General features: G+C 37.6%; 1 protein-coding gene across 1 annotated transcript; it reads left to right on the top strand.

Annotated features, from left to right (window-relative positions):
* Positions 1–2,827: 2,827 nt before the first annotated feature.
* On the top strand, positions 2,828–3,406 carry LOC145045469 (uncharacterized). The gene has a single exon (XM_078993791.1). It carries the CDS (start codon positions 2,828–2,830, stop codon positions 3,404–3,406), a length of 579 nt encoding a protein of 192 aa, XP_078849917.1.
* The last annotated feature ends 13,772 nt before the right edge of the window (positions 3,407–17,178 follow it).

The following is a 17,178-nucleotide window of genomic DNA, read 5'->3' as shown; positions in this document are numbered from 1 at the left end:
AAAGTTTATCCATTAAGTTAATATTTTAAAGTATTCTGCAAAGTTCGAGCCTTGAGCTTAAGGGATTAAGTGTTTAATGAAAGAAAGGAAATCTACCTGAAAAAACCAAGACGACCATGGATAGTTCATGACACAAAGATTGAGTTTGATCTATGACTATTTTGTCGTGGTCGCGACGCGATTAAGGACTGCCTGCGATACGTTTACATGTACGATCTTTACTTTAACCACAGACTTTTGACAACTTTTACTTTTGGTTAAACTTGAAAGATATGGTTTTTTGATTAAGGATCAGTCCTTGACTGTTATTAGGTAATCGTGGTATCAGATTCGGTGGTTGACTCGCAATCGAGGCTTGTGGTAGATCAGCTAGCGCCACATGAGTTTTCTCATTATATTGCATGTGACATTGTAAATCCTTTGGTTAATAGGTTATAGATGCTATAAGGATACTAGTACGCTCGTAGAATATGGAGTCTTGGTATGTATGTGATTGAGTATGGTATTGTTATGTGTCATGATTGGTTCAGTTTTGGTTGTTTTTCTTGATCGCTAAATGAATGCCGTATTGATGGAACATAATTTAAATTTGATAGCTTGAGAACTATAGTCTAGGCCTTATTGAATGGTTCGTGTTTGATTTATTGCTCTCGAGTAGGATCATTTTTCAACTGTTTATCTTATTTATTAACTACGTATGATTATGCATTAGTGAGGTGACCGCCAATACTAGTAATAGACTTGATATGGTCATGGGACGGCTGAGAGATGGTGGGTGTATTGTAGATGGGGGCCGATGGCTGAGAGTCACGGGAGGGTCTAGTGTAGGTTGCCCATGGTTAATATATATATATATATATATATATATATATATATATATATATATATATATATATATATTGAATGTCGTATTGATGGAACATAATTTAAATTTGATAGCTTGAGAACTATAGTCTAGGCCTTATTGCATGGTTCATGTTTGATTTATTGCTCTCGAGTAGGATCATTTGTTCCACTGTTTATCTTATTTATTAACTACGTAAGATTATGCATTAGTGAGGTGACCACCAATACTAGTAATAGACTTGATATGGTTATGGGACGGCTGAGAGATGGTGGGTGTATTGTGGATGGGGGCCGATGAGAGTCATGGGAGGGTCTAGTGTAGGGTGCCCATGGTTAATATATATATATATATATATATATATATATATATATATATATATATATATATATATATATATATATATATATATATATATATGTTATGTTGGTAGATAGGGTAGAGCTCAGATCCTTTGCTTGTATACATTGTATGTATGGTGGAATATGGGGTATACTGGAGAAATCAATAAGCCGTGTGCTTATATTGTTTAATTTAAATGTTTTTCACGTTATTTGAGGGAAGGGCAAGACTTGACTGTACACTTTCATCGAAGATTGATTGTTACTAACTTCTGCTAGTTTTTACTATAAATTAACTATGTGTATGCTTATGTTTTTACTATAATGGCAAAATGAGGAAATTTTGTGAACTTCTAATGACAATACATAACTAGTTTACACTCGAAATTTCTAATAAAAAAGGAATTGTTGCATTTTCATGGAACATCCCACAAACGAAATAGTTGCAAATTCATGTTGGAAAATATTAACGTGGCACATCAGAAAAGTGGCCCAGAAGAAAAGTGAAGTTCTAATGACACATCTAGTCGGCCACATCAGAAAAGTAGCCCGAACAATGACCATTGCTCGGGTCATTTTTCTGATGTGAACTTCTAATGACAATATTAATCTATTTTGTCAAAACTATGTGTATGCTTATGTTTCATGAAAACTATTACCACTTTTTTGATGTGGCCGACTAGATGTCCCATACTAGTTAACGATACAGAAATAATTTAAAATTGGTTCCATTTTACAGAAAATATAAATATATAATCTACTCTTAAACTAATATCTAATTTTATTTATGGTCACGACAGAACTTGAACCCTCGACCTCAAAATAAGAAGGATACCACCTGATATCCTAACCAGAAGCCTTTTAGTAACTTTGGGTTCTTAGCTTGGAAAATCTATGCGAATCCAAAGAAATGGGGGCGTGATCATCGTCTTAATTAATAAATAGCGGGTAGGAGTTGTTTCAAATGTTATTATGGAGCTACAAACTAGTGGGTACCATTTATTACACCCATTCATTAGTCTCTTTTGAATAAAGAACTATTTAAGAAAACCCACTTTAGACATGAGTCATGAACCAAGTATGGCACTGTAACTAAATATTAAACAAGTACTTCAAGTCAACAACTTTTCGGTTTCACTGTAAAACTAAAAATAAAAGTGAATATAAACTCTAAATCCTAACCGTCTAGATTTAGTAGATATCTAACATATTAAAACCTATAGAGTGGTTTTTTTTTTCTTCGTTTTCTGAAGTGCAACGAAAATTGTGGTTCTTTTAAAAATAAAATTCAAAACTGTCCGTGGTTGGAGTTTTCGATTTTGGTATTTGGTTTTGGTTTTTCTCTAGATGGGTGGAGATAATTCTTCTAGGTGATGGCAATATTTGAATACAAGATCTCTGGTGATCTAGTATGTTTATTATTTTGCAGGATTTATCAGATAAACATAATAGTAATTAAAGATTTCGAGATCCTCAAACCATATTTAATTTGCACTACATATTCAATCACAAGTGCTAGTTGGGGTCGGTTGATTTTGTGACTATTATAATAGATTTTGGGTTACCGCAACTATATATATGGACAGGCCACAACATCATTCTTAGACACCAAAGAACATAAACACATTCCAAACATACACAAATGGATGCACTAAAAGCACTTCACTGTGAATTGATGATTATGAATGCTAAAAACATCCAAGTTACCAACTCCAGTGGTTACTTGTTTGTTAGATGTTATCTTTCAGCTGGAAACAACAAAAGGGTTCGTTTAGATAGCCAAGAAGTATCTCCAAACAAAGAATTTTCTATGGACGAATCATTCTCCTTGGACTGCATCGGGACAAATCAATCAATGGAGATGATCATTCACGGAACAATTGTCTTGGAGCTTCGTTGGAGGAGTAATACAGCTGCCATGTTTAGAGGGTCGCAACTAGTTGGAAGAACTGAATTGTCCTGGAGAAATGTTTTTGAGTCGCCAAATATGCAAATTGAGAGATGGGTGATGATGAAATCCAAGAAAACAGACCTGAAACCACCTTCTCTTCGTATAGCTATGAAGATTGAAACACCTTTTGGTTGTGGAGTAGATTTGATAGAAAGGAAGAGAAAGAACAAATGGGATGAAAGATGTGAGTGCTGCCATGCTGATTGCAGTCAGAATACATGTCTTGATGGTGAGCAATTTGCCATAGGAGCTGCTTTGGATGCTTTCTAGAGATATTTCTTGTTAGTATATTTGTAATTGGAGTCGGTGTTTATTTCTTCATTTTTTGCTTCGGCTGCGTGAAAATCACCAGACAAATTTTTGTAGTGAATTGAAAATATACCCCGAAATCATTTGATTTAAACTTTTATTGCTTGTTTATTAATGCATTTCTTAGTGATCTTGATCGTATAAGCTTCACAGTGGAACATCCAGATTGATCAAATTTTAAATACATTGTTTCGAATAAAGTATAGTTAAGCTGCTATCACTCATGACTCAGTTGAGGATTTTTAATAAGTTATACGCACGATTTAATTAAGGAGATATTAATATTTGAATAAAATTATGCCCACTATGTAAATCACTTAGATGATCATATGGTTATGTATTAGCGTTCGATAGATCTATCAGAATCTATCTATAATTCTATACCATAATATGAAACTCGAGTGGACTCTTTTTAATCATTTATTGAGTTAACTTTTTGGATAACTTGGTCTTTTTTGGTGTAAAATATTATTGTTTAAAATTACTTATGCTTGTTATATTTTATAGCAATTTAAAAAAAAAAAAAATCATCACACATTTGTTATAACATTTTTTTTTTACTGAGCCAATTGGGCTGAAGTAGTAAAAGTTTGAAGGACAATACAATCGAACTTATAACTGTTATATGTCTTGTTTTAAACCTTTTGGGTTTATTGATTAAATATCTAATTGGTATGAATTCTAGTTTTGTTTGCAACGTTTTTGTTTGTGAATTTTTTTAAAAAAAAAAAGTCGGGATCATTTATTTATTTATTCTATTAACAACAAGATTATATTGAAACACTATCACTAGAAGAAATCTTGATTTTACCGGCGACACCTTTAGCAGTGATATGAAGCAATAGCGGCGACATGTAATTGACGTGTTACATGTCGCCGCTAAAGGTGTCGCCGGTAATGCTCGCAAACGGCGATCCGCGTCAAATTACATCCATCCGTCCGATTTGTTTTCGATCCAATGGTTGCAGAAAACGCGCTGACTTTTCCTTCCAAGGAGTCGCCTCTAATACACTTGCGTCGCCGCTATTGCCTGTCGCCTCTAATACTTCTGCAGATAACCTCTTTCCAGTTCCCTTTCCGTGACTTTTTCTTCTGCTGTTTCTTTCCTTCTATCGCTCGTTTCTTGGTTGCTGGTTCTCATTTTCATCGGTTCACAAGTCGATTGAGTGGAGGACAAAGCTTTAAGCCGGTGCTAGTCCCTCCTGCCGCCATAATACCGCCACACCTTCCCCCAAAACCGGCGACCCTTGAGCTTAATTCGGAAGTTACCCACATTCAAGGTCAAGTTGCTCCTATTTCTTATTATTTTTCTGTTTTGGATGATAAATTGGTACTATATGTCGGAAATTGCCTCTTGAATTGTTCTTATATCACCAATAAACACAAGACCATTCGTATTTTTTTTGTTGCTTCTTACTTGCGCATGAATATACAAATTGATGCTATATATATATATATATATATATATATATATATATATATATATATATATATATATATATATATATATATATATATATATATATATATATATATTGGAAATTGCCTCTTGAATTGTTATTAAATCACCGATAACAAGACCATTCGCTATTTTTTTTTTGCTTATCGATGAAGGAGAATGGTATACTGATATGTTAGTTATGGTTTGATATATTGATATTTTGTAGTTTGGTAATTTTTGAAAAGTACAATGCTACAATAGAAAGTAGAATGATATAATTATATGTTAGTTATGGTTTGATATATTAATATTTTGTAGAATGGTATAATTATAATGCTATTATCATATGTTGGTAATATAATTTGTTTTATTTGTAGTTGGAAATGCTGCAAACAATACTAAAGAACCCAACTTGTTTTGAAGTATTGGAAGAATGGTTTTGCTCATTACCGCCACCAAATAATGAAGGAAATGATGAGGACGAGTAGTTACTTTAGGATTTTATGAAATGTTTTGTAATTTAGAAGAATACTTTAGAATGTGGTATGGATTAATATTTTTGATTGGTTATGTATGGCTTAATATTTTGGATTGGTCGTGTATGGATAAATATTTCTATAAAAAGTTATCAAATTTTAAAAATGCTATATTGTTTTTTTTTATAAATTTAATGTTAAAAAAATAAATAAAGCAGTTTTTGCAGCGATATCTTTTGTGGCAACGTACATGAATTAGCAACGACAAACTATTAGTGGCGACGAACAGTATTAGCGGCGACATATCGTTAGCGGTGACTTTCAACACTTAACGGCGACTAAAGGTGTATTAGCAACGAAGCATTACCGATGACGCATTTGCAGTGACTTTCCGATCCTTTAGCGATGACAGGCGTCGCCGCTGTTGCCCAGTCTTCTTATAGTGTATGTTGATGCTTGAAAATAAATAAGAAAGAAGGAAATAACTATAACATGTTGAAAAACTATGTTGACGCTTGAAAATAAATAACAAAAAACGAAATAATTATAACGGGGTTTCACAATTTTGGATTTACTTTGGGGTTTCTATTAAACAAGTAAAGATGAGAATGAGACAAATTTATCAAAAATCTTATTCTCGCTATGCTCATGCATTCCAAAGCCATGTATTACATATTGTTCATAGCTCCCGATTAATTGTTAACACAACTAAAGACTTGAAATATTAGTCAAAAAAACACATTTCTTAATTGTTCGAATCGACACTGCATGAATAAATGGCATTAGTGGCGACGTTTTTAGCAACGTCAACCACCGATTGCGGCAACAAAATTTGTGTTAAACGTCACTGCTAATGGTGGCTGTTGCCGCTAAAGGCATCACATACTAATGCTCTTTGACCTCGATCTGTGTGAATCCCCGGTCTTAAAGTCATTGATATTGTCCCCAATCCAATAGTTGAAAACACACATCGTACATCGCAATAGCGGCGACACCTTTTGTGGTGACAATTATTGCTGCTAATGCTAAAAAAAAGAATGCCAAACATCCCCTCTAAAATGTGTCGTCGCTAATTCTTTTTTGTTTCCGCTAATGGCTTTGCATCGTTGCTAATATCTGTCGTCACTAATGGTTTACGAGAATGCTTCCGTCGCAACTCATTATTTTTGGTCTACTGTCTTTTACTTTTCTCTGTAAAAATTACTCCGGCGGTTACTTCTCTTCTGTTGATTTCATCGGATTTTACTCTCCTTCCATCAATTTTGTCGAGGTTGCTTATCACAGGTGGCGTGGAGGCTTATCAGCGAAGATGACAAATGAGGTCATGAAACCTCCGTTTTTCTTGTTTTCCGTTTTCTTTCTCTTCTCCTTAGTGATATGCGAGAAGTATTATTTCAGTCCTCGGATGAAATTGATGAACTCTACTGAAGTTTCTAGTTTTCTGCTAGAATATAGCCAGAAACGGTCTTGTTGGCTGGAAAAAACGATCCTTGTTGTCGGAATACCACCATCACCACCATTCTCCACTGGATTACACCACTATAGGTTCCTTTATAATATGCTTCTTATTTTGTATATGTATAATGTATATTTTGTGTATGTATGTGTGTGTGTGTATATATATATATGTATGTATGTATGTATGTATGTATGTATGTATGTATACGTATGTATGTATATGTGTATTTGTATATGTATTTGTATGTGTATCATGTAGTTATACGTGTATCATATATTTGTATTTTAATGTATATCATGTATGCATATATGTGTTTTTGTATGTGTATTATGTATGTATATATGTAAATGCATCTATAGAATTTTATATATGTAGTTTGTATATTTGTATGCCATTTGGAAAATACAAGGCTATAATGGAAAAAATGAAAAAAAAAAGGTGTAACATTCCGTTTAAAATCAATTGAATAAATAATAAACTCTAAAGCCCCGATATGTAATTATTATTATTATTTTATAGTCAAATCAGTAATATTTAGCGGGGTGTTGGTTTCGAGGAGCCAAATGTTATAAATTTGTTTTCGGAGGCTAAAGTGTAGTTTTCAAGATTTATTTTGTAAAGATTTTCAGAAGTGAGGGGTGCTTGGTAAGATTATGACATAAATTTAGAGGATTTTGAAATCATATAACACCCATAAAATTTATGCCAAATTTAACATTTCAAAAACATTTAAAAACTAGTAGTTACTACAAGTTTATTTCCAAAATAGTCTTTATCAGAGTTTTCCCATAATACATGTCAAAACGTGAGGAGCGGTAGGATCACACATTTGCCTTACTTCGATCCCCCGATGTACCTGAAACAATAAACTGAAACTATAAGTGTGAAAGCTTAGTGAGTTTCCACAAAATACCCATACTCACAAATATACATATTATCATAGACACAATATACAATGGGTCCAGTCAACCATCGAGTGAGAATACCCCAAGCCCTCAACCAGCAGGTTGGAATGCCAACACACTATGGGTCCAATCATCCTCGGGATGGAATACCCCAGGCCCTCAATCAATGGGTTGGAATGCCCCGGTCTATTGGCCTCAGCACGAAACAGATCAACCTCAACCACCAAACTGACATGTGAACATATAAAAGATAATCACATAACAGTCTACGGACAATACTGATCTAACAGATCCTACCACATAGGTCATCATATCCTCCTATCTACCAGGATACCGATCTAACAATTCGTACCACATGTCATATAATATTATCCTACCCTCTAGGATACCGATCTATCAGATCATTCTAGCATAAAATAACCAGATACATTCCAGAGGGTCGGCCTTGGTGCCTTAGACCCTTGAGTATAGTGAGGATAACTCAGCTTGCAATGCCGACTCGCAGGAATAAGCTCAAACTCTCGGATCACTGACACGAACACCACCACCTATATTTATTACGAACCAAACTAGTAAATCTCCAATCTTTCCAAAACTGTCCTCAAAAGTCAACGGGACAACTCATGGACAAATTCAAAGTCATTAGTCAAGTTCAACAGTCCATGTTGACCTTAACTCGTCGAGTACCCTCAGCTGCTTGCCGAGTTTCATTAAGACTCACCCACTCTCCGGGTCACTAGAGTGACTCGTCAAGTTCCTAAGGCTCGCGATCGAAGCTGTGAGGCCACTCATTGAGGTTTCCCGCGTGCAACTCGACAAGTTTATACACACCTAACGATTTGGGAAAACCCCAACCGACTCGCCGAGTCGACCATGCGACTCGCCGAGTACCTTAAATACCTCATCCATACAGAATCTTTTTAAGTCATGCAAAGGCTCCACACTGCAGATCTAAGCTTCTAGGGAATGATTATCATGTAAAGTTGCAAACTTTATGTGCATGTAAGATGGTATGACCCAAAACAAGCTAAAAGGAGTGGCTTAAGGCAATGAGATAAGTCATGGCTTGGCAAATACTGAACTTTATGATAAAGAGAGGCTAAAGGAGCCCAGATATGAGGTTGCAACCTCAGATCTTGACCCAACACAGAGAATCACCATAAAACCCTAAAAAGGGATCTAAACCCAACCATGAGGGGTTCTACTCAAAGGAGAATCAAGGTATCAACTTGTTACCTTCAAAACGATGCCAACCCAAAGAAGAATCTGGATCTACAACAACCACTAGCTCTAACTTCTTGCACTTTAAGCTCTAAACTCCAAAAGGTCTTCTTTCAAGGTCAAGAATATACACAAAAGAGGACAAACACGAATTAGGGTTTTCTGGGTTCAAGAGAGGAAGTAAGAGAGGCTAAGGAGAATATGTAATCCTTAAATAGGGTGCCCAAACCCCGGGATTTAGGGTCTCATCTTCTAGCTCCGACTCGTCAAGTCCTTACTTAGACTCGTCGAGTATATCACTAAACACGCGGACCGACCCGCTGCTACTCGCCGAGTAGGGCTACGAACTCATCGAGTAGACCTTGAAATCAAGAAAGTTCTTATGTAAGTCAATTACTTAATGATTGGGGTGTTACACTTCTCCTCCACTTGAACTAGACTTCATCCCACATCCACTCGGATCCTCTAAGATGTTCCCACTCCACCTTCACTAATGGAATCTCCTTGTTCCACAGTACTTTCATCTTCCTTTCCAGAATGGCCACCGGCCTCTCCACATAATCAAAGCGCTCATCAACCTGGATATCATCAAATGACACCACTGCCTCCTGATCCATGATGCACTTTCGCAGCTGTGAGATGTGGAAAGTGTTATGTACCCGACTGATCTCCTCCGGTAGCTCTAACCTGTAAGCCACCTTGGAGACCCTGGCAATGATACTGAACGACCCAATGTAACACAGACCCATTTTCCCTCTATTCCTGAAGCGGATAACACCTTTCAATTGTGAGACCTTCAGGAGTACCATATCACCCACTTGAAATTCTAACTCAGAACAGTGTCTGTTGGTGTAACTCTTTTTTCGGCTTTAGGCAGTCTGCAACCGCTGCCTGATCTGCTGGATTCTTTCGGTAGTTTGCAATACTACCTCTGTCCGCCCCATTAACCTATGTCCGACCTTGCCCCGACAAACTGGAGTGCGACATCTCCATCCATACAACAACTCGAAGGGCGGGGTGCCGATGTTGAAATGATAGTTGTTGTTGTAGGCGAACTCCGCGAGAGGTAGTTGGGAATCCCATCTCCCACCAAAATCAATGATGCATGCCCTTAACATATCCTTGAGGGTGTGGATGGTCCGCTTACTCTGACCATCGGTCTGCGGATGAAACGATGTGCTAAAGTGTAGTCGTGTGCCCAGTTCCTTGTGGAACTTCTGCCAGAAATGGGAGGTAAATCTAACATCTCGATCTTAAACAGTGGAGACCGGAACCCCATGGAGAGCGACTACCTCACGAACATACAAGTCGGCGAACTTTTCGGCCGAAGAACTCTCCCGTATTGCCAAGAAATGGGCACTCTTGGTCAATCGATCTACAATGACCCATATGTCATCAAACCCCTTCACCGTCTTTGGTAGTTTGGTAATGAAATCCATCGTGATATGCTCCTATTTCCACATAGGAATCTCGAGAGGCTGCAGCAAACCATGTGGTCTCTGATTGTCGGCCTTGACCATCCTACAGGTCAAGCACCTCTCGACATACCAAGCGATCTCTCGTTTCATACATGGCCACCAATAACTCAAACTCAGGTCTCGGTACATCTTGGTGGCCCCCAGGTATATAGTGAAATGAGACTTATGAGCCTCCTCCATAACTGTCTTTCTGACCCCACCAGACATCGAAACCCAAACCCGACCACATCGGTTCAATAATCCCTGACTATCCTTCACAAACAGGGCGCTCTCTCCCTTGATCCTTCCATATTCCAGTTCTCCGGTCGCATGCCCTCAACCTAAGCATCTTTGATCAATCCCACAAGTAGAGAATCCATCGATATTCTCATACATGTTGCTGGGGTGGAAGACCCAGTTGACTTGCGGCTCAAATCATCCGCAACCACATTCGCTTTACTGGGGTGGTAAAGGATCTCTCAATCGTAGTCCTTAACTACATCCAGCCACCTGCGCTGCCTCATATTCATATCCGAATGGTCCATGATGTGTCTCAAGCTCTTATGGTGCGTGTATATTGTACAGCGAACCCCATACAACTAATGCCTCCAAATTTTGAGAAATAAAACCACCGCTCCCAACTCCAGATCATGTGTAGGGTATCTCGTCTCGTGTGGCTTCAGCTTCCGTGATGCATAAGATATCACTCGTCCTCTCTGCACAAGGACCGCCCCCATCCTTGTGATGGATGCATCACAGATACCACAAAATTCTCAACTCCCTCGGGGAGTGTCAAACCTAGAGTCTTGCACAAACGCTGTCGAAGGGTCTCAAACATCCTCTGCTGCTCAGGGCCCCACCGGAATTCCACCCCTTTCCTCGTCAGACGAGTGATGGGTACTGCAGTCTTGGAGAAGCCTAAAATGAATCTCTGGTAATACCCTGCTAACCCTAAATAACTCCTGATATCTGAAGGGGACCTCAGAACCTCCCAATGCATAACTGCCTTAATTTTGGTTGAATCGACCAAAATCCCCTCCTGGTTAACAAGATGTCCGAGGAACTGGACCTCTCGTAGCCAAAACTTACACTTCGAGAACTTGGCATACAACCGTTCTCGTCTCAGAACTTCCAACAACTCCCTGAGGTGCTCCTTCTATTGTTCTCTAGTCTTGGAATACACTAAGATATCATCAGTTCTCCCCTGGTGCCTGGTCTCGGGTGCCACCGAGGCATGCTGATCACTCTCACCCGATCCCGATCTAGATCCAGTTACTAAATGCCTAGTAACCACCATACTAAAAATACAACAGGAAAATATCAGAAAATCCCCGAAATGATTGGGAACCAACTCCCTACGAAATCCTAGGGGTTGTGACTTCCTTGCTACACGTATGGGTCCTGTGCTTTCAGTAGTACGAGCCCATACTACCTTCCACACCTACCCATATTTGTCTCAAGTATCACCACAACGCCCTAAAACTAAATATACACATGGCGGTTTCTCAACCCTACCCCTAGAGGAAGGCTAAGTATCTCATAACTGACCCACGGGTCTAACAAAATCACCTGACCATGAAACTTCCACCAACCCTATAGAAACTGATGTATGCTAGCCCTACATAATGTTGGACCCTATAGGCTTTCAAATATCCAATCCTACCCTAGGCCCTAATCACTAAGAAAAGAACATAAGGGTAGATCAAACAGTCTCAGGCTATAAGATCTTAATTATATATGACTGTGATGCATATACAAGTAACTATAGTAATGATGTCAATCTCATATAAATTAAACCCTAGGCTAGCTGGCATCATGATATCAAGCAATCCTATCATGCAATTCCTGAAGATTCCTAGCCTAGTAATAGCATGATGTGCTAACTTATCACATAATCAAATAACTGGTATGGTATTTTGGGGTTTACTTACTACCTCCGGCTGATCGTACACTCCGCCTCCTCCTTATTTATTTTGAAAACCATTTAGAATTTTATTTTGAAAATCTTTCCTTAATTTGAGACTGGATTCACACAAGTGTTCCTCCAATTCGCTCAAACCAAGGCTCTGATACCAACTTATAACCCCATAAAATTTAAGATAAATTTAAACTTTCAAAAACATTTAAAAACCAATATTACTACAAGTTTGTTTCCAAAATAGTCATTATCAAAGTTTTCCCAGAATACATATCAAAACGTGAGGAGCGGTACAATCATGCCTTTGCCTTGCCTCGATCCCTTGATGTACCTGAAACAATAAACTAAAACTGTAAGTCCGCAAGCTTAGTGAGTTCCCCAAAAATACCCATACTCACAAATATACATATTATCATAAACACAACATACAATGGGTCTAGTCAACCATCGGGTTGGAATACCCCAGGCCCTCAACCAATAGGTTGGAATGTCGCGGTCTATTAGCCTCCGCACGAAGAAGATCAACCTCAAACACCAAACAAACATGTGCACATATAACAGATAATCACATAACAGTCTACAGACAATACTGATCTAACAAATCCTACCACATAGCTCATCATATCATCCTATCTACCAGGATACCGATCTAAGAATTCATACCACATGTCATATAATATTATGCTACCCTCTAGGATATCGATCTTGCAGATCATTCGAGCATAACATAACTAGATACATTCTAAAGGGCCGGCCTTGGTGCCTTAAACCCTTGATTATAGTGAGGATAACCCACCTTGCAATGCCGACTCACACGAATATGCTTAAACTCTTGGATCACTGACACGAACACCACCACCTATATTTATTATGAACCAAAATCGTAAATCTCCAATCTTTCCGAAACTATCCTCAAAAGTCAATGGGTCAACTCATGGTCAAATTCAAAGTCATTAATCAAGGTCAACAGTCCAGGTTGACCTTAACTCGTCGAGTACCCTCAGCTGCTCGCCGAGTATCTTTAATACTCACCCACTCGCCGAGCCACCAAAGTGACTTATCGAGTTCCTAAGGCTCGCGATCCAAGTTTTGAGACCACTCGTCGAGGTTTCTCGCGTGCAACTCGACAAGTTCATACACACCTAAGGATTTGGGAAAACCCTAACCGACTCGTAAGCCGCTCTACAGGCTCGCCGAGTCTAAGGAAATCTTCATCAAACTCGCTGAGTTGTTCATCCAACTCTTCTGTTGGGATTAAAACCCTAATTGAGATTTGATGAACAAGATGCAGAAAATAAGAACAAACACAAATATGAAGATTATGTCGAATGATCACTCGATTTATTGAATTGTGAGGAACGAATTACACTTAAGAAATAAGAATCTAACTCTACAAGAAACCTCACAACGTGGCGGCTACATTTTGCCTCACTCTTAACCCTAATAATGAATAATACATAACTATTTATAGGGAAAAGACAAGTCTTGGGCTTTTAACCTAGAATTCGTCAAATGGGCCCATTGCCATTATCCATGGAGTGCTTTGAAACCCTACAATCTCCCCCTCAAAGTATGGAATGGATGACAATGCTTTAACTTCCAAAACAAGCATCTAGCAAATAAAAAGATCTTGCAAGGAGGAATAGATGAAGCAATCCACGGATCTTGATTCTTCAATAGTCTTCAAACACGGGCTCTAGGATATATAAATCAAGCACTGAAGTAATGTCTTTAAACTTCATTTCGAACGTTATCCCAAAAAATCTTCATGAAAACCAAACCCGCCATAAAAACCCATTGCAGAACAAAGAAACCGAATCACTTCTTGTTTTTGAAGAGCTCCCCCTCCAAGTCACAAAGATCTTCAAATAAGCTAATGATATAAGCCATCAAAAAATATCATGTAACAACCCAAACTTTAAGATTCGTAATGCCGCTTGATCGAGAAAATACTAGAAGTCGGAGATATAACAAGTCCTTAGCAGAGCTCGATAAAGAACTTCCGCTGTAAAGGATACTTCTCTGTAAAAACTTTAGCAGAGCTCGATGAAGAACTTCCACTGTAAAAGCTACTTTCATAATTCTACCACAAGCTTTATCAAAAATCTTCAAATTTGAAAAGTTACAAATCCAATTTCGAATGACCATACCAAATTCTCCCCCGATTTATAATCAAAAACATGATTATAAAGCCTTCAAATGGTCATGAGAATGATCTTGAATGGATAAAAATTTACTAAGCTCCCCCGCGACAAAATGATATACACAATGAAGTATAAAACCCAAAAAAAAAGTAGTGAAAAAATTGACGTTATCACGAAAAATGACTTTCCGAACCGCCAAGACTTGATGGAATCTTTAATTTTCTGTTCACAAAAAAATATGTGCGTTAAAAAATCCAAAACTGTTCACCGGCTCTCAAATTTGTAAACTTTTCTAAATTAGGGCAGAAACTATCACTTGCTGAAAGACAGGGGCTGGAATGGAAATTCTGCATCAATACACCCCTTCATTTGTAACAAAAATTGGAAATGGTCCAAAAATACCAAACTGTGAAAACAACAGGGACCAAAAGTGCCAATTTGCTGAAGTTTTAGGGACCAAAAATGAAACATTAAGTCTTCTTCCCCATTTTAATCAACCAGATGCAAATCGCACGTGAACTGTGAATCAAAAAAAAAAAAATTAACTCCCATGAATCATTCTTTACGAGCACTGAGTTCATTTCTAAGATGCGAATTAAGTCCATCCTTATTTCCAATTGCGAGAGGAGAACTGACTTCGATCCATTTCAACTGCGAAACCATACAAAATACCGACTGCGAGAACATGTTCTCTTTCATTCTCGATGTGAATCTTAGTCAACCCGGAATCCATAGATATCAAGCGAATCTCAATCTATACTACCTCAACAAAAATGAGTGTGAGCCCAGAAGGACGAGCTCCAATAGTTCGCGTCGATTCTGTTCAATCCAAAACAACCATTTGAAGTGCCTGTGACTGGATGCGAGCATTACAAGCTTCAAATATACCAACAACAAACAGTTAAGTCTGAAATCGGTCTTCATTTTTCCTTTTGAGTGGATATGAGTGCGAACCCAAAATCCAATTCCGAGTCCGAGTCGATCACAGGTGAAACAGTTCGTACCTAAAAGCTTCAAGACTTCAATTTTGACTTTTATTGTTTGACTTGCAACAACATCTGCTGATTCCGAATAAATCCAATCCCGATTTCATTGGTTCCGATCATCACCGTTCCAAAAAAAGTTTCACAATTTCGATTTGATCTCCAAATCCCAAATAAAATCTGATTCCTTCATTGATCTCGAAAAACATTGACCATCAGAACCTCACGCTTGACAACACCGAAATCATCTCCTCAAATCGATTTCCAAATCAAACTTGATTCAATCAATAATTATCACCATCTTTATTTTTTCTTGATGTTCGTCAAAAATATTACATTCACTCATTTTTAGATCAAAAACATTATTTCCAATCATCCAAATTATCTAATTCAAACCTCAAAACATCCAAATCAATTTATCAAATCGCACACAATCAATGATTTACGAATATGGATTCTCAAACAAATCAATTGAAATAGACGCAAGAAATAACAAGATCGATCAAATATCGGTTACGGTATGAATCGAAACAGGAAACAAGCAAAATCACGAACTGAATCTAGAACCCATCATTGAAAAGATTATATCGATTGAAAGAATCTGTTATCAAAATTATGAAAGGTGCGAACTCAATTTGGAATCGATCAGAATATAAGAACGCTTAATCAACGTACTGTTGAACTCTTAATTTGAATATAGAATTTTGACTTGTGAGTTGCAATGTCAACAACAATATAAGGGCTAAACTATGAACAATAGTAAAAAAATAATGGGCTCAAGAATAGTACAGGATCGAATCAATGGCTAAATCAAGGGAAATAGATCTGGAAAGCAATAGAATAATATTGGATTAAACAATTGATTAGATCCAACAATGATTAAGAATGAAATACGAGATGGATTAAAATAATACCAAGATGACCAGTAGAATACAACATAAATCTTCAAGAAAGTCGCTTGAACAGAATTTTGATTCCAAGATGCCAAGACACCAATTAATCTTCAATAACTTGTGCAGAAAATCATCAAACCAAGAACCGATACTTCAAAAATCAATAGATTTTCAAAGACCCGCTCTGATACCACTTGTTGGGATTAAAACCCTAATTGAGATTTGATGAACAAGATGCAGAAAATAAGAACAAACACAAATATGAAGATTATATCGAATGATCACTCGATTTATTGAATTGTGAGGAACAAATTACACTTAAGAAATAAGAATCTAACTCTACAAGAAACTTCACAACGTGGTGGCTACATTTTTCCTCACTCTTAACCCTAATAATGAATAATACATGACTATTTATAGGGAAAAGACAAGTCTTGGGCTTTTAACCTAGAATTCGTCAATTGGGCCCATTGCCATCATCCATGGAGTGCTTTGAAACCCTACATCTTCTAGTCCATTACCATCTTCAAATGACTCGCCAAGTTGACCACGCGACTCGCCGAGTACCTTAAATACCTCATCCATACAAAAGCCCTTTAATTCATGCAAAGGCTCGAAACTGTAGATCTAAGCTTCTAAGTCATGATTATCAAGTAAAGTTCCAAACTTTACGTGCATGCAAGATGGTATGAACCAAAACAAGCTAAAAGGAGTGGCTTAAGGCAATCAAATAGGTCATAGCCTGGCAAATACTGAACTTTATGATAAAGAGAGGCTAAAGGAGCCCAGATCGAAGGTTGCAACCTCAGATCTTGACCCACCACAGTGAATCACCA

This window comes from Lactuca saligna, chromosome 5, assembly GCF_052625555.1.
Source record: "Lactuca saligna cultivar CGN05327 chromosome 5, ASM5262555v1, whole genome shotgun sequence".
NCBI lineage: Eukaryota > Viridiplantae > Streptophyta > Magnoliopsida > Asterales > Asteraceae > Lactuca > Lactuca saligna.
This window is presented reverse-complemented; position numbering and strand designations above follow the sequence as displayed.

Excerpts from the sequence above, each read along its gene's own strand:
- LOC145045469 (XM_078993791.1), top strand. The coding sequence starts at position 2,828 with ATGGATGCACTAAAAGCACTTCACTGTGAATTGATGATTATGAATGCT.